The sequence below is a fragment of the Mirounga angustirostris genome, unplaced genomic scaffold (genome assembly GCF_029215605.1).
Source record: "Mirounga angustirostris isolate CCGP_5_RB_7025 unplaced genomic scaffold, mMirAng1.0.hap1 SCAF_1, whole genome shotgun sequence".
Lineage (NCBI taxonomy): Eukaryota > Metazoa > Chordata > Mammalia > Carnivora > Phocidae > Mirounga > Mirounga angustirostris.
The window spans coordinates 56,947,851-56,966,381 of NW_026991709.1; the positions used below are offsets into that span (position 1 = coordinate 56,947,851).

The 18,531-nt window shown below is 38.6% G+C and overlaps 1 protein-coding gene and 1 pseudogene across 1 annotated transcript in view; both read left to right on the forward strand.

The window, feature by feature from the left end:
* CD96 (CD96 molecule) overlaps nt 1-17,911 on the forward strand; it is an 87,874-nt gene extending 69,963 nt beyond the window's left edge. The window contains exons 8-13 of the mRNA XM_064588141.1: nt 788-856; nt 1,373-1,444; nt 10,637-10,699; nt 11,478-11,567; nt 14,507-14,630; nt 16,982-17,911. Coding sequence (XP_064444211.1) covers nt 788-856; nt 1,373-1,444; nt 10,637-10,699; nt 11,478-11,567; nt 14,507-14,630; nt 16,982-17,090 — 527 coding nt within the window. The 3' untranslated portion in view covers nt 17,091-17,911. The remainder of the gene's footprint in view (nt 1-787; nt 857-1,372; nt 1,445-10,636; nt 10,700-11,477; nt 11,568-14,506; nt 14,631-16,981) is intronic.
* On the forward strand, nt 7,364-9,688 carry LOC123834355 (cytosolic 5'-nucleotidase 3A-like; annotated as a pseudogene).
* Nucleotides 17,912-18,531: the final 620 nt, after the last annotated feature.

Sequence of the window (18,531 nt, forward strand, 5' to 3'; positions counted from 1 at the left end):
TAAATTTTGGACCCATATCTATTAAGAGTACACAACATCAAGAAATGCATTTTGTGTACTATCCCCACCCAGGTTTCGACAGGGATCAACATACTTTTTCTAACTCTATTTTCCTTGCCTTGAGTTTCCCTTTCTATCTACTTCTGTTATCTTCTTGAATTGAGTATTTATGGAAGCAACCTTAAATATATTTGTTTTCCAAGAGATATGACCATGTTTTCAATGGAGTGTATTGGGTATTGCTTCAACCCTAGAGATATTTTCAAATGAATATGAATAAGTCTCATTTTGGGGGGAAGAGAGAGAGGAGAAGAATGGGAAATGATGGACTATAAGGATGAGGGTGATTTTGAAAGCTAAGAACTAAAGTAGATAAGTAACCATATTGCACATATGAAAATTTGTGTACAATTGTGAAAACTCACTCAAGGTAAGTTCCATGAGGGCAAGAACCTCGTCTTCATTGTTGTGTGTAGACTGGAGTCTGGCACACAGTGGACACTAAAACAATGTATTTTGAAAGTGTGAATGTACTACACTTGGAGATAGGAGAACTGGATTAATATCATATAAATGATACTGAATATTGGTTATGTAGCCACAGGCATATGCCTTTTGGACTCAGTTTCATAGTTGATAAAATGAAGTCATTAGACTACGTATTCACTAAGGTTCTTTCCTTCTTTAATATTCCCGCTCTGCATGCCACCCTTGTTAGGTACAGCAGCATATTAAACATGGGAATGTAAACGCCTACAATAATTTGGGAATTTTGTTTTCAAAATAGGATATCCAGCTGTATCTTCCACAGCCCTTGGAGATGTGGGTTCTCTGACTCCAAATACCACCCCTCAAAGTGAGTATAGCAGACTTTCCTTATGTGACTGAAAAGAGACAAAACACAAGTTTTAGTACAGCTCTGACAATGTTGAGGTTTGGGCAAAAGGCTATGTTTTTCATTTGATGTTGATATTTTGGTTTCAAGCTGCTCTGTGGCAAATTGTAATGTAAATGATGGCTATACGTTGATATGACAATCACTGTAATCTTCAAAATATGGGTTGGTGAATTATTATACTATACTTTTCATTTCTCGTGGAATTTTAAGATAACATGAAAGTAGTCTTGACAGTACTCCCAGTGATCTGGGTTGGCAACAAGAACAGAAAAAGAAAGAAAATCATTGACAAGTTGGCATTAAACATAAACTACAGAGCTTTTGCTTAATATGCCAGCTATGTCCCTGTATAGGAAAGCACGTTTTCAATTTCAGATTTCCCCAAAGTCACATAGATAAAAAATTCAGCACATCAAAGTAAAGTGAAATCACAGTTGTATAAGAAGTTTGGATTCTGAGAATTTTGTCTTCCAGCCAGCAATTCCAGTGTGACTACCCAAGGCTTCAACTACTCCTGGACCCCCAGCAGGCAAGATACCAAAAACTGTAAGTGTAACTGTGAGTCCCTTGGGGTCTTCTGGGCCTCATTAATTCATCCAACACGTATAATGAGCAACTACCACGTGCTCTGCTCATAATCATATTAACAAATACTTACAAGACATCTCCTGTGTTTAAAGCATTGTTGTAGTTGCTGGGGATACATCCGTGAACAAAACGGATCTAAGTTCCAAATTCTGGGGGAAGAGAGACAAGCAAATGGTGATGAGCGATAGGGAACAAAGCAAGCAGTGGAGGGGGACATCGAGGATCAGGTGGGAGAGTGGGCTGCCATTTTGAGTAGGGTGGTTTTGCAAGGCCTTCCTGAGCAAGGTGACATCTGAGGGAAGATCTAACCCAGGGAGAAGAAAGAGCAAACTATGAGGATACCGGAGGAGAGAGGGAACCAGCCAGAACACACGTATCACGAAGAGCAGTGAGAAGAGGGAGCCGGCGCGAGGCACAGAAATGGTCTGGCCTTTGCCTCTGGCCACCTGGCGGCAGTCTGTGCTGATGCTGCTTCAGCAGGGAGCCACAGCATCTGAAGAGGAAGTATACTGCCTCCTAGTGGTACAAGACGGAGATCTGCGTGGTTAGGGAAGCGGCAGGGATGTGGCTGCGGCAAAGACCCGATCCGCTGCTGCAGAACTCTGGGTTTACCTGCCAGGCCCTTGGCCACAAAGAGTAAATGCTGGCGTTTAAGTTGTACATTTAGAGCCTCTAGAAGTCTTTTATACCTGCTGGCTCTGTCATCTCACTGCTGGGAATGTGTCCTCAGGAAGTAAAGAGCAAAGGGAACATGTATAATGTTGCTCTTGGTCGCGTTAGTTACTTATTTTACCTCCTTTATGGACCTCAGGTTCACAGATCTGGATTAATCATGATCCTTAATGCATGACACACTTTGACCGTTTGTGTATGACCCTCTATAATTTATTTTAACATGTGTCTTTTAACAAATACGTTAATAATGTAACAGACACCTGTGAATTCAGTGCCCAAATACGAGAGATGAAAAGGGGCGGATCAGAAGAGAGAGCACACCCAGAGATCCACAAATAAGCATAACCTAGAGATGCCAGAGGCAACATGGCAGATTCCTGTGAAAAGAGAAGGCAATCAGCAAAGGGATCTGCAAACCTTGACTATTTATAAGAAAAAAAGGTATTAAAATGTATGCCTGTCATGCACATTACATTAAAATGGGCTCCATAGAATATGAGATCTTTATGTCAAAAGCAAACATTAAAGCATGTAATAAAATAAAGGTGAATTTCTTTCTGGCTTTGGGGTAAGGAAGGGCTTAAAGAAGAGACATAAAGCACTAACCATAAAAATGAGGGAAACATTAGAATACCATAAAGTTAAGAAAATTCTATCAAAAGACACCTTAGCAGAAGTGAAAAAAAAAAAAGGCAAGCTATAGTGTAGGAGAAGATATTTGCAACATATGTAATTGAAAAATGATCAGGAATATATAATTGACAAGGAATTAAAACTTTATATGAAGTATATAAAGAATGGCTAGAAATCAATTTTTAAAAATATAAAAACATTAGAAAATGAGCAGAGAGGCACATCACAAAAGATGTAATGCGGTGGCTAGAAAACATCCAAAGAGATGCTTAGCCTCCCTGGCAATCAGGAAATGCAAACGAAGACGAGAATCAGATAACCATTTCACATATCATCAATCGGCAAAAATTAACAAGTCTGGAATTATCAAGTGTTAGATAGGATGTAGATCAATATAATTTTTTATATGTTGCTGGTGAAAGTACAAGTTGGTACCATCACTTTCCACCATTTTGACATGGTATTTTAATGCCAAACAATTTCATATCCTACAGCCCAACAATTCCACTCCTAGATATATACTCCACCCTTCTACACACACGCTAGTACATGTTACCAGGAAATGTGCACACAAATGTCAGGGGAAAACACTATTCATAATAGCAGAAACTGTAAATAACCTAAATCATCATAGCCAAGAGAATAGACAAATTGTTGCACAGTCATATAATAAAATATTACAGAACAATGAAAAATGAGTGAATGACAGCCACATAACAGCATGAATGGATCTTAATAACATTGTACTGAGTCAGAAAAGTAAATGCTAGGTGACAATATATGGAATGATATATATATATTTTAAAGATTTTATTTATTTAGAGAGAGAGCGCAAGTGGGGGGAAGAGGCAGAGGGAGAAGGAGAGAGAATCTCAAGCAGTCTCTGCACTGAGAGAGGAACCCAACATGGGGCACGAGCTCATGGCCCTGAGTTTGCAATCTGAGCAGACGCCCAACTGACTGAGCCACACAGGCACCCCTGGAATGAGATTTTTATATAAATTATTAAAGCAAGTACAACCAAACACCATGTGGCTTAGGCATAACGTGATAAAAACTTAAAAACTATATAAGTAAGTGAGTAATAGACAGAACATTCAGAAGAGCATTTGCTTTGGAATGGGCATACAAGGGATGAGCCAGGGAGAAGACATAATGTTACTTATAGTAGTCCAACAATCTGTGTATAAGACTGGGGGTGAGAGAGTGTTAAAGAAAAATATATCCGAATGTAAAATAGGATTAGATAATAATTCAGTGCAATGTTATGAAGCCAATCCAAGCAATAGACATAATGTACTAAGCTAGCCAGTACATCTTATTGTATAGACAATTTTCAGCCCTCGGTTATAAATTGAAAATAAAATATATTAGTTAGACTGGGGATGAAAGTCCATACTTAACAGACTAACATTTATCCTATATGGTGTTAACATAAAATTGAGTTTGTAATGAACTATACTGAAACTCTCCTTTACCTACACTAGTTTGTCATCCTTTATTCTCAATGGTATAATACAAGTTCCATATCTTTTTTTGTTTTTGTTGCTTACCTTTATCCCCAGTACCTAAGGAAATGCCTGGCATATAGTTGGTGCTCAACAAATATTGTTGAATGGATAAATGAATCAATACTTGTTGGTTGTAGAGGGAAACTCTGTAGCGATGGTGATAAAAGATTTTTGGAGGGGCTCCTGGGTGGCTCAGTCAGTTAAGCTTCCAACTCTTGATTTCGGCTCAGGTCATAATCTCAGGGTTGTGAGATCCAGCCCTGTGTTGGGCTCCATGACCAGTGTGGAGTCTGCTTATCCCTTTCCCTCTGCTCCTCCCACCTCTCTCTCTCTATCTCAAATAAATGAATAAATAAAATCTTCAAAAAAATAAAAAATAAAAGATTATTAGACAATAGTATAGGATAAAGCTGAACTCCAATTTATTTATTTTTTAGAAGATTTTATTTATTTATTTGAGAGAGAAAGAGAGATAGTGAGAGAGAGAGCATGAGCAAGGGGGAGAGGGACAAGCAGACTTCCCGATGAGCGGGGAGCCTGACATGGGGCTCCATCCCAAGGCCCTGGGATCATGACCTGAGTGGAAGGCAGACGCTTAACTGACTGAGCCACCCAGGCATCCCTGAATTCCAATTTAAATTTATGCTATGATTACATATAAATTATCCCATATTTTCAATCTCAGCATAATACTTGGTGTCTGATGATTTTCTTTATTTTCTTTATTTGATTTTTTTGTTGAAATTATGCTGAGATGTAAGATACACAATAACAGGGATGTAAAACTTTTCCTGTCTTGCTCACTGGATAATGTCTGTAGCAGTGGCAGGCATACAAGAGGTGCTCAGCAAATATTTCTTGAACAATTGAAAGAATATGTGTACATATGGACAAGGACAAGGAAGAAAACGCACACAAACGTACACAGTGAAAAGAAATGATCTGCATAAATGGAATTTTTGAACTTTTTGTTTGCTTTATTTCAATTGTTATTACAATATTATGTGTGCCCAGAATAAAAAAGAAATCCTGTTCATTCCATGCATCATATCATTATGAAGCATAGAGGCCACCCAAAATATTTTCTGCCCCAGAAATTGGAAAACTGAAAGGTCTTGCATGAAAGTGCTTTATAATTTACACAAGTATATTCTTGGTCGTTTTAGTAGATTTCATAATGAAATGAACTACTGCAATGCCTCATATCTTCTGTCCTACCCCACTTGAAAACTTCATTTATCCTCAGACATCTCTTTATCATTCTTACCATGAAATAGCCTTAGAAATTGTGAAATCTAGGAAGGGACTCTAAAACCCAACAAACAAAATTTTCCTCGCTGTGAAAACTCACATTCTTACTTATGCAAATAAGAATATGTTGTTTACTAGTTGCCATTTTTTATCCGTAAGCTTAGAGAAAAAAATTCCCTGCAGGAAGTTGCTCTATTTATAATCATTCACAAAAACACATTAGGATCCAACAAGTTAATATTGATTGCTCACTCCCAAACTATTTGTGAAACGTGTTTCTACTCGTTGGATTGGACTGTTTTGTGACATCCAGTATTAGATGATGCATTTGGCAAGATTCGTGACAGGCATTGGTAATGGGATTCTTTTTCCTTCCAGTGTGTTTATTTCAATAGATTTATGAAATGTTCACAGGCAGAAAAAGAATGATAATGGATGGATTTCTGGTGAAATAAACCCACCAGCAGTGTTTCTAAAGCTCTTGCAATTTGTGAGCACATTCTAATGGGATATTTGCTTATGCATTTTGTGTAGCTTACATATATTTGGATGTCACTAGAAGATTCTGGGTGCATTGCATTTACACTAAATTTATAAGTATGTGTTTTAATATATTCTTTTGTTGTCATTTTATCAACTTTAGAATATTAGCATCTAATCCTAGTTCAGCTTCCAAGTTTCCAACAGCCTGGAACAGAAATGCATATTTTACTTTAACCACCTATGAAATGGGGATATCAAATCTGACCACCTAAATAACCCAAGTATATAAGGTTAATAACATCCTGGGATATTTTCATCCTGACACTCAGGTGATCAGGCCATGGAACAGAAAAGTGAAGCTTAATTACTTTTTTCTTTCTGTTTTTCCCTGCCATCCATCCGGTCCAGTGGAGCCTAAAGCCACATTGAAATCAGTCACTCTGGCTAAGTTAGACAAGCAGAAAAATGATATGAGTCTCCATAGGCTCCTTTGCCTCCAATTTGCCCCATTACCAAAATCAGCAAGCGTATCATTACCTCACCACATGCGTCCATGCATGTATGTACACGCGCGCGCATGTGCGCACGCACACACACACACTTACACACACACACCTGGGCCTCAGAGTACATCTTAAAGACCTCACCTAGCGTCTTTATTTTGTTCTTTGACCATACATTCCTTATTCTTCAAAATTTATCTACTCTTCTTTGTAAATCTTGCAATTCCATTGTTTACCCTGTCCCTGGTCCTGGGTGGTTCTTCTCAGGCCCTTGGTAGCTGTGCCTAATAATTTCATAGCAACCCCTTCTACTTTCCATAGGCAGAAGAGATGGAGAGGCTGGAGTTGAGCGGCTGAGAGTCAATTACAGGGACATAGCAATGCCAGAACCTACAGCAATGTTGGGCCCTGCTCTTCTTTCAGGCTATAGGATCATCCCCGAAGCCCTGTTGCTCCCTGTTGGCTGCGATGCTGAGTCTCTAAACTCACCATTCTTGCCCTCAAGTTCTAAAATCTTATATGTCTCAGATCACTTCTCATTCTACTTTCCTCTTCTCTAAAACACTGTTCTCCCATTCTGTTACCTGGTTCCTGATTAGGTCAACCACAAATTCAAGATTTCTTTCTCCGATTTTATTTTCTATTGTCTGTTAAAACACCAAGTTCTGGGGGTTTCATGAGTCTCTCCACAGCTAGCACACAAGCCCTGCATTTCCAAAGACCATGAGTGTCATCTTTTTTCCATGGTCAGGAAGAGCATGAGGGTCCCATCTATAGATGAAGTGGTCATGGCAAGAACAAACAGGGTAGCTGGTGTCAGCATGGGCATCCTGGTGTAAGGGGTGGTGCTGGCCCAGTACATATTCACCCTGAAGAGGAGGATGGGGCAGAAAACCAAGATCATTGAGATTCCTGTACCCAAGTCCTGCATCTCTGAATATTGCTTGCCACCCATGCCATCATTCCAGGACAAAACCAAGAACAGAAGAACTCAGAATGTCTTAAGAAAGATTGGATAACTGAGACAAGTCTCAGTAAATTTACGTGTAAAGATGATGTCCAAATTCCAGAAAAGTTCAGCTTGCATCAGCTTGCCCTGTAAAAGTAACAGAAATTATCTGTAGTTTGATCAAAAAAGGAGCTATCAAACCTCAGGTAACCATGGATTTTGATATGACACTAAGCACATTTTCCTACAAAGGGAAAAGATGCCCAACATGTCATAATAGTATTGCCCACTGTAAAATGGTTACAAAAGAATGTCAAGAAAGTTTTTGCATGTTGTCAAAATTGATTCTGTTTTTACCGTAGGATGAAATATCCCTTTATGGTATAAAGACATGCTAAAGCACATAGTTTCCTTGTTGAATAAGCTTCATCCAATGATAAATTTAAATAAATTGAAGAATCCAGTGTTATGCTTCAGGAAGGATATAAAAGTTTATTTGAGAAACTCCGGCAACACAGCATCCTTGTGTTCGTATTTTCAGCTGATAATGGTGATGTACTCAAGAAGGTTATCCATCAAGCTGGTGTTTATCATCCAAATGTCAAAGTACTGTTTATTCATGGATTTTGATGAAAATGGAGTCTCAAAAGATTTAAAGGAAAAATAACTAATGTATTTAACAAACAGAATGGTAGTATAAAGAACACAAAATATTTCAATCAATTAAAAGACATAAAAACATAATTCTGCTGAGAGACTCTCAAGGAAACTTAAGAATGGCAGATCGAATAGCCAATGTGGAGCACATTCTGAAAATTGGATATCTAAATGATAGAGTGGATAAGCTTTTAGAAAAGTATTATGTTAGTGAAAGATGCATCTTTAGAAGTAGCCAACTCTATCTTACTGAGGATTCTTCAGGAAGACCTCTTTCCTGTGGGGGCAATTGATACAAGAATTGCTCATCTCTTCATCTTGCTGAAAGACTCAGGTATAATACATTCTCCCTCTTGAAGTTTTTTCTTTATATTACTTAAGTATTTTCAGACATGTTGAATCCATCAACTGGAACCTCCTTTTTCTTCACCTCTATCAACACACTCCCATTATATTTTTTAACAGATTAAAAACAAATCTTAAAACCAAAACTAGAAAAATAACTCCCTGCTTTTCCAAAGTGGATTCTGTAGCTTAATTTTATCACACATTTTCTGAGGAGTAGAAGTGTAAAAAGGAAGATTTAAAAAGTGGTCAACGAATTTGCATAATTTTAAATACTGCCATTTTTGTCATTTGGATGGATCATGCTGATGGTATCACCATCTCCTGAAATTGTGCTATGCTTGGTTATTTTGCCTGAGGAAAATTAATATTGAGCAGAAAAGATTGGCAGTCTATATTTGGTGAGAAAACTGGGTACCTGCATGTAACTGACCATTACAAAATGTTCTGTATTCGGGCGCCTGGCTGGCTCAGTCGGTAGAGCAGGTAATGCTTGATCTTGGGGTTGTAAGATGGAGCCCCAAGTCGGGTGTAGAGACTATTTAAAAATAAAATCTTAAAAACAATGTTCTGTATTTACTTGCTGATGAGATAAATATGAAATGGAAAAAATGAAATACCCACTTACCTCAAAGGGATAGCACTTGTTCAACTATTTATATCTTAGCATAAATTAATTTATCACATCCTTTCTTGCAAACAGACTTTGAAAAAATAAAAAATAAAGGTATCAAGCCCTAAAAGTAACAAGTAAAGGAGGCACCATGTTGGGCAAAATATCTTGTAAGGTTCTTCGTAATTCTACCTAAATCCAGGCCTAGTCCCAATTTCTTTTTAATTAGTTGCTGTTCTTTGTTAGTCAAATCTCCACCATTAAGGCTTAGCCTTTAAAAATGGGCTTTTGAAACACTCAGTCCATCATCTATTGACCCTGGTATTCTGTCTAGAACAGCACCAACAAAAAGTAGTGAAGACCACATGTTCAGGGTCAGATAATTATACTGAAAATAAGAACATCTCCCTGACCTAGTCCAATTCAAAATAGCTGTGTATAAAACTGCCCTTACCTCTGGAGTGACCCCAAGTCAGTGGGCTATGGCAGACTGTACTGTGAGCAGTCCCTGGAAAGCATGGAGTTATACCTCTCCTGAAGGGCCTGATAATGTCTACAGCTGCAATTGCCATTGGCATCTAGGGAGAAACCAAGAAAGGGGAGGACTAAGGGCTTTTGGTTTGGGGGGGGGGGGTTCAATGTTTGTTTTGGTATGGTTTGGTTTTGCTTATTTGTTTTGGTCTTGACACACAAGAAAGCACTTAACTTGGAAAATCATACATGCTAATGTTTTAAATAAATGAGCATAATCTTTTTCTACTGATCGCAACTACATGTAACTATAGCTATTTTACTTTACACTGCATTATAGGCCTGTTGTCAAATACAGAAATGCAGAGCCTGCCAAGAAGTGGAACTTTCTTGCCAGAGATGGGGAACTAAACAAAATCGGTTGATAGATCTACTCCAAAAGCTATAGTGGATGCTGCCATCCACTCAAGGGGAAGGTTTGCTTCTGAATCCATCAAGACAACTCAGCACAGCGAGGCCTGTGACTAGAGGGGTCTGAAAATTCACTGTTGACACAGTTCAGTTGTCAGAGCCAAACAAAAATATCAGCTTATGCACAAGTACAAACTGTTTTGTTCCCTCATGCATGTTCTACCAAGGTCTTCAGAGTCCTTTTGGCACCTTTGCTTGACTAAAGGCCCCCATAACACACCTGGGCTTTCAATCTCTCCCATATATTGGATGGACACAAGAATAGTCACAACACACTCTCTGTGGCTAGAGAAACCTCTCCTAGTGTTTTGCTTCCATTTCTTCTTCCTGCTTCTAAGTGGCTATAATCAAAACCTCCCCTATTTGAGACATCAGGATCACAAGTTTTCCCTCAACTCCCACTTTATTTTGGGACATTCTAATGTGTGCAGCAGAATAGTTCAGTGATTTTGCTTTACATATTCATTAATAACCTTTTTTTCATTTTGTTATTTCACTATAAACTATTAGATTCAATTAAAAGTCAAGAAGAGACAATAAAATAACTAGTCTTATACAGGTTGACTCTTCCAATATCTTCTTTAGCAGCTTCATGGATGCCCAGTGAAACATATAGTTCATCCGCCTCAGGTGCAAGCTCAACAATTCATGGTGAGTACTTGGGGGGAGATTTAGGGTCAGGAGAGATAGTGGTCTGCTTTATTTGGGCAAAGGTGGAAAAACAAGAACTGGTAAGAAACCGATCTCAGATAGGTATTGAAAAGTGCACCTTGATGATGAAAATGATAATAAATAAAACCAAAATTTTTCCCAGCCACAGTCACTCAAAGAAGCTAGTCAGAGACCAAGTCCTAGATTTTTTTTCCTCTATTTTATTTCAAAATGAAATCTACAAAATAGCATTTCCTGGCTAATTAAATCCATTAAAATTGCATTTTCATTAGAAATTGAGATGATTTGTCAACTCGGATTTGTCTACTAAAATGTTGCAAAGGAAGTTTTATTGACCTTATCAAACACATTATAGTGGGAGAATTGGCATTTGATTGTCTGAATCTCTGATACCCTGGGAGAATAAGAAAGGCCCATTTTTCTGTAGCTCCAACATAAGACATTTTCCCATAACCACTTAAATTTCTCATGGGGATTCTTTAGCAGATATTGCTTTGTTATGTGTGCTGTACAGCTTCTCTTTTCTTCTTTAAACCAACAGAGAGTTTCACTTCTTTGGTAGTTATTAGATTCTAAGGTCCACGCCTTGCTGTAAACTGGTCCTTAGTAAACTGTATACGTAGTACTGTAGGAGCATTTAGGCCATTAAAATTGAGCTCTTCCTAATAGCAAGTGAAATCCAATCATGGTTTTACACCACTTCATTGGGTTGAGATGGCTATTAGGATCAGTTCCGATATCCCCTGTATATCCCTAGGTGATGTCTTCACCAGCACAACCAGAACATTTTCAGAGGTTCCCACAACTGCCAATGGATCGACAAAAAATATTCACATCCATATCACTGGTGAGTCATTTACTTTTTTCTAAATTTTGTGTTTTATTCACTCAGCGAATATTTGTTGAGTACCTACCATTTGCCAGACACTGTACCAGTTGTTGGGTATACACTGTGAAAGAAGTAGATCTTTCTTGTCTTGTATACAGAAGAGACCTTGAAAACACAGGCCTTCTGAAGATTATAATCTATTGAAGATAATATACATAAGTAAGTAATCATACAATTAAATTTATTTGTGACAGATACTATGATATAGTATAAGGGATTGTCAGAATGTAACAGAAAGATCTAATTTTAACTGGCAACAGGAAAGGAGCCTCTAAGGATCTACTTAAGTTAAAATCTGAAAAATGAATAAAAATTAGCCAGGTGAAAAGTAATGAGAAACATTCTATCCTATGAAAATATATCTGAGACAAGAAAGATTGTTGGAACAAAGAGTATTTCCATAATTAAACTAATAAAATTTTGTCAATACTGAATATAATTTCTTGTTTTATATCATAAGAGGTCAAGACCCTCCCATCCCAGGTCTTGATTGTAAGTTCAGAGACATAATCAACTCTTTGACTTCAGGGGGTGTTCTCTTGACTGGTGAACACTCCACTTGAATACTCAGCTTATTCTATATCGAAGGTCATCTAGTCCTCAGATCTTTGGAGCATCATGCTGCATACAACATGCCAATAAAACAAACTGAGGTTCTACCAATGCCTTTCAGATATTGGTGCCTTAAAAAACTGCCTAGTTCAGAGAAGGGACAAGATTGGAGCTCTGCTTCTCCACTAGGATATTCCTGAAGTCAGTGGTCTCATTTTCTATATGTGGTAGGGAGAAAAAGTTTTAAGCATTGATGTAAAACCCATTTAAAACCTTTTGTTCTTTTATTTCTCTGAAACTTTAGGGGTAAAATGTTATATCCCACCATGTTACCAGTGTATAGAGCCTAGTAAATTTTGACTTGACTGAAACAGTACTTTGTGTAGCTTGGGTTGACCATCTGTATGATTGTTTCTTTTATGATCATGATACTCTAGTCTTTCACAGTTCCACTACTACCATGAACTAGTGTGAACTAGTCACCTGCACATACAACATAGCATATGGGTATGTATTATAGGACTACATGGGCTTCCAGAGTACTCAGCATCTGCTTAGACTAGGCTGATGTTGGGTGAGCATCAGAAAGACCCCAAGTGTCTGGATATGTGTTATAAACATAACAACATCATATTGCTGCAGTCCAACCTATGCTAAATATCGGAAAGATTTGGTAACTAATATTTTCAATCCACTTTTTTTGGCCTATGGATTTTGAGACTTTGCTTTATAAAAAGCACTGTAATAAATATGAGGCAATAAAAGAAAATAAAAACCCAGTCTCCACCTACAAACAGTTCACAATCTAGAAAATCAATCCAGATAATTCTGATACAAAATGGACTTTTTGCCCAAATGATCTAAATAATCTGAAGAGCTAAAGATCTATCCATAATGTATAAGGAATTTCACTGGGGTGTTGTTAGAAATAACAAAAGCCTGAAACAATTTAACCCTCGAACATTAAGAGACCAATTAAATAAACCATGATACATCTATGCATTGGGGAACTATCCACTCATTTAATCAAAGAAGGTAAATCTCTATACACTTTCGTGGAAAGTATTCCAAGAGCATTTTTTAAAAAAGAAAGACGCAAGGGACAGAACAATATGTATTGCCCTCATTTCTAAGAAAAAAAGATGTATATTCATGATACATATATATGTTTATATATGCATAGAAAATTCCAGTGAGATACATAATTAACTATTAAAAGTTATTGCCTCTAATATGGATAGCTGGCATCTGAAGTCAGTCCTTTTAAAAAGGAAAATATTAAGTAACTATGTAATTATAAACATTCCCTTTTATTCCCTGCCATAGAATTTGACAACCTTATTTCCTAAGAGAATTTTCTTAATTCTTCCTTCATGTTAGAAAAAAGGTAAAACAGTCCAGAATATGATATTTACATGGCCTCTGGTCTAAAATCAACAATAATTGAAAGTCTTTGATTCACACAGTTTGACTTGGTGTACAAATGCTAGAAATACAATGAATGAATTGAGTGTGGATATAATCAGAAGGGGTAAGAAAAATCAGTCCATTTATCACCCACCAATATAATTTCTCCCAGCCCTTTACTTTTGACTTCCTTCCTTTGCAGACCATAGAAAGAGCAAAATAACTGGTTTCAGTTTTACCCCTTTTGTCACTTCTCTCCTTTCTATTGCTGAAATGTGTAAAAGGGGAAAGAAAGAAAAAAGGGGAGGTGGTAGAAAGGATTAGAAAATCTCTATTCTGGATATCATTCCTCGAATGACATCCAAATGAAAAGTCTTGGATGATGATCTTTTGAGCACCACAACTTGATACGTAGTAGCCAGGACTTTTCAGTTTGGGATTTTCAGGGCACTGGAATGTTACAGTGTTATAATGCTTTTTACTCTTTCTTCCTCCTCCTAATACACTAATATTCCATAAAGCATTTAATGGCTTCTTAAAGAATAAGAGAATCAAAGCTAGGCCATTATTTCACATAAAGTTTCCTTTACTGGAGTAAATCTGGAATACAGATTTAGAGCTTACTCCTTTTATTTATTCATTCTTACAAATGACATTTCATTGGCCATCATGTGCCAGGGATTGTCCAGGACCTTGGAAAAATGAAAGAAAAAAAAAAAAGATTCATTCTGGAACATTCTAACAAGAAAGACATTCACATAAAAAGTAACTGCAGACATGCAAAAACAGAAGTGAGAACAAGGCATAGATATGACCCCAGAGCATGACTGTGGTCCGTGATGGCCCGTGGAGAAAACAGGTAAGAGAGTTCAATTCATCGTGCTTTCTAATTGCCAAAGTTTGGCATTAAAGTTCATCCCTCTTTATGCCCTTTGCAGGTATTGTGGCCAATAAACCTAAAGATGGAATGTCCTGGCCGGTGATTGTAGCAGCTTTGCTCTCTTTCTGCATAGCATTGTTTGGTCTTGGAGTGAGAAAATGGTGTCAATACCAGAAGGAAATGTGAGTATAATTCTGTTCCTGAATCTGCAGGAACAGAGACACTTTTTCAGTACAACACATTCACTCAGCACTTTAAATATCACTCCTATACGGAGTTCTCATATAGAACTGAGGAAAGGATGGGGTGCCTGGGTGGCTCAGCTGATTAAGCGACTGCCTTCGGCTCAGGTCATGATCCTGGAGTCCCTGGATCGAGTCCCGCATGGGGCTCCCTGCTCGGCGGGGAGCCTGCTTCTCCCTCTGACCCTCCCCCCTCTCACGTGCTCTCTCTCTCTCTCTCTCTCATTCTGTCTCAAATAAATAAATAAAATCTTTAAAAAAAAAAAAAAAAGAACTGAGGAAAGGGTACTCAGAGAAGCTCAGAGAAGCTCCACAGCTTGCCCAGCACCACCCAGCTGGGATGAGTTGCACAACCTCTGACTCAGTGTCCCCCTCTGCCAGTTGGGTCTCTGACATTCGTCAGATGGAACAAGTGGCATGAAATGAGAACTGAGCCTTGCCTCACCTCAAACACTAAAACTGATTTTTCTTTTAATCTTCCTTACTTTTTCATGTTCATGCATCTCTGAACTGCCTGGGCCCACCTGGGCCCAGATTCTCAAGTGTGAAATGGAGTGAGAAAGGTAATTTTAAGAAACTCCAGCTGCTTTCCAGCAGAATGGGCTTTTACCAGCCTTTTCCTTTTTCCCCGAGGACAAAAGAAAGTCAACCGTGGGTTACCCCTCCTTTGTCTTATTGAAATATATTCCAAAATTCTTTTCCCTCCACTCCACAATCTGAAATGACTTGTCAGATTAAGCCTCGCTTTTCTGACTTGGCTATTTTGGATCCAGAGTAGACCATGACTGGAGGAGAGCCCTACAGCATACAGAGCTACTCTTCCTCTCCTTCTGCTGCTGCTCTCTAAGATGCCAGTGACCACTGTGCAGTACCTTCGACTTAGACTGTCCTCGAAGACTCTATAACCACTGTGCAGTGAGTGTTCATGGTGAAAAACAAAACGCTAGGGACGCCTGGGGGGCTCAGTCGGTTAAGCGGCTGCCTTCAGCCCGGGTCATGTTCCCAGGGTCCTGGGATCGAGTCCCACATCGGGCTCCTTGCTCAGCAGGGAGCCTGCTTCTCCCTCTCTCTCCCTCTGCTTGTGCTCTCTGTCAAGTAAATAAAATCTTAAAAAAAGAAAAAACACACGCTAAAGCAGTAGTCTGAAATTCTGGACTCTCGTCCAAGGACTACACTTCGGCTACCATATGACCTGGAGGACTTCATAATTTCCCTGAAAAAACAGAAGTACAAATTTCTTACAATTTTATCTACCTGTTGAATTATATTGTCTGCATCGAGGCATCAGAAAAAAACAGGTAATAGGCATTAGATATTTTTATTAAAATGAGAAAATGGGAATCTGAAATTTTGAATTGATTTTTTTTATTCTGTATTCAAATGTTTGTGTTATATAGAGATGAGAATCTGTGTGTGTGTGTGTGTGTGTGTGTCCTTCTCCATGTCCATTTCCATCTCTATCTCTCTGGAGAAATTAAGGTGCTATGGATTTACCAACAAGCGGTGGAGATGTTTGAGTCAAGGACAGAAATCTGCTCACAGATGAATTTCTGGCATCTTGATATCAAGAGAGCTGGAATATTCGTACAGCTAAATCCCAAACTCACACATATGCCTGATGCATTTCAGACAAAGAGATGAGTTGTGCTAACGTAGAACAGTACTTTATATAAAGATGATTTTAAGAATGTTCGCTGATTCAAATGTAAGGGATTCCTGCATTAACCATCCAGTATCAACCAATTCAAGGATCTAGAAGAGCTTTTCTTCCCACCTCAACCCTATCCTCACAGTATACAGTAAATGTGTGGGTGAAGGCTGGGGGGTAAAGTTGGCAAAGGGATTATTTGAAAACCTTCAGTCTTTAGTCCCAGAATTTAAAAATTTTGTCTCTGGAGGAGTGTTTTAACCCACATAAGAGGAACACTTCTTCTATTAGGAGGCAGTTTCCATGGAGAATATGGGTTCTGGTTGAAAGACCAGAATTGCTGGTCTGGTTCTCTTTGGCAAGTTGCTGAAGACCTCTGAGCCTCAGTATTATCTATAGAATGGTGACAATAATGTCCAATCCCTAGATACAAATTAAATAATGTTATGATAAAAATGCTTTGCAAACTATAAAATACCATATAAATATTAATTAATGATATTATCATAACACAGCTAATAGGCAGACAGAAAGATTCTGAGGGGACTGGTGGGCATGTCTCTTTCTCTGTTTTCTATTTTCCTGTTTCCTTGAATCACCGCCTCACATTCTTAGCATTGAAAGAGCAATGTTTTGTTCCTAGCATGGAAAGACCCCCGCCTTTCAAGCCACCTCCACCTCCCATCAAGTACACTTGCATTCAAGAGTCCATTGGAAGTGATCTGCCTTGTCATGAGATGGAGACACTCTAGCCCCCTTGAGACTTTGCCGTATAGAATTCTGCTAGAATCCTGTGAGAAGGTGGATATTGTGCTTTATTAATATAATTGCCCTCTAGCCAAGCCTGTACTGCAGCTGAAGTGGATGTCAGAAGTGAATGACCTGTTCTCCCAGCAACTCAGCCTCTTTCATCTGCACGTGCCTGAAATTGAGCAAGAATGAGAGGCGAAGTCATGCTCATACCCAATGCGATCTGTAGGAACGTTCTCGCTTATGTAGGAAGTGCAAATTAGGCTGCTGTTATTAAAAAGTGCTTGCGGTGTTTTTCTGTTTCACTTTAGTTCTCTGACTGAGGTGACGACAGTGGTTTCAAGCATAGTCCATGCCAGATCCTCTTCTATTTGGGCATCTGCCAACATTCTAAACTATTTGCCAAAAGCATGATCATCGCTGAGGTTTGTTGCATTCCCTAGGAAAATTACAAAAAGAAGAAAATGTGAAAGTTCTAGCAAGAGTTTCAAGTAAGTGCAAGTAGTCTTCGTACTGAAAATATTTTGCTTCTTTTCACTAGAGAAAATCCTAATACCTTGCACAAGACACCAGTCCCAGTCCCCCTTCCTCCCACCACGTTCTGCCCAGCATCCTGCCCCATGGAATGAGGAGGGGTCAAAGGGAAAACTAGCCAACAACCAAGTAGCCTAGTAGACATAGGTAACATTTCATTGGCCTCTAAATGACATGAACTAAGAGTGGTCTCATCCTCAGCTTTACCTCTGTGTGTGTGTGCGCATGGGTACATCAAACTATTACCAAACTGTTACATGAATAAACAGGCAACCTAGCCCCAATCCAACTCCTGTAATTCCTATTATTCTCTTTTTCATCTGGGCACTCTCCTGTTCATCCAATCTGCAGGTTTTTATCTGTCTTGAAATAAATACAGGCTCAAATCATTCTAGCATTGATGAATTAATCCTGCTCCTACCAATCTTTTACAAAAATAGTTCAAACAGAATGTATAGGTAATAGAGACAAAACCTAGCTAGCCAAACTTGTTCTGTATTCAACGAGAGTTCCTAAGTGAATAAATTATTGATGCTCCTTGTTCCTCTAAACCACCCAAACACCCCTGCCCGAGGAAGGAGCAACAGATGTTGCTGCCAGATATGACAGGCAAATGCTGTACCGACTTTAGTCTCAAAAGGAACATTTATTCATTTGCAGTGTACTTATCCCTGACCACATGTGTGAATAACTTGGAGAGTTTTTTGAGTTTTTTTGAACATCAGGACTGTCCCAGTCCAGAACAATGAAATCAGAATCCCTGTGGAGTGAGGCCCAGGCATCAGCACTTCCAGGTGATTCGAGAGTTCAGCCAAAGTTGAGAACTGCTGAAACCAGTGGAGGTCCCTTCTCATTAATTAGAATCTCGGTTAGGTACTTATTTCTTGTGGTGACCAGCCTCTAATGTGT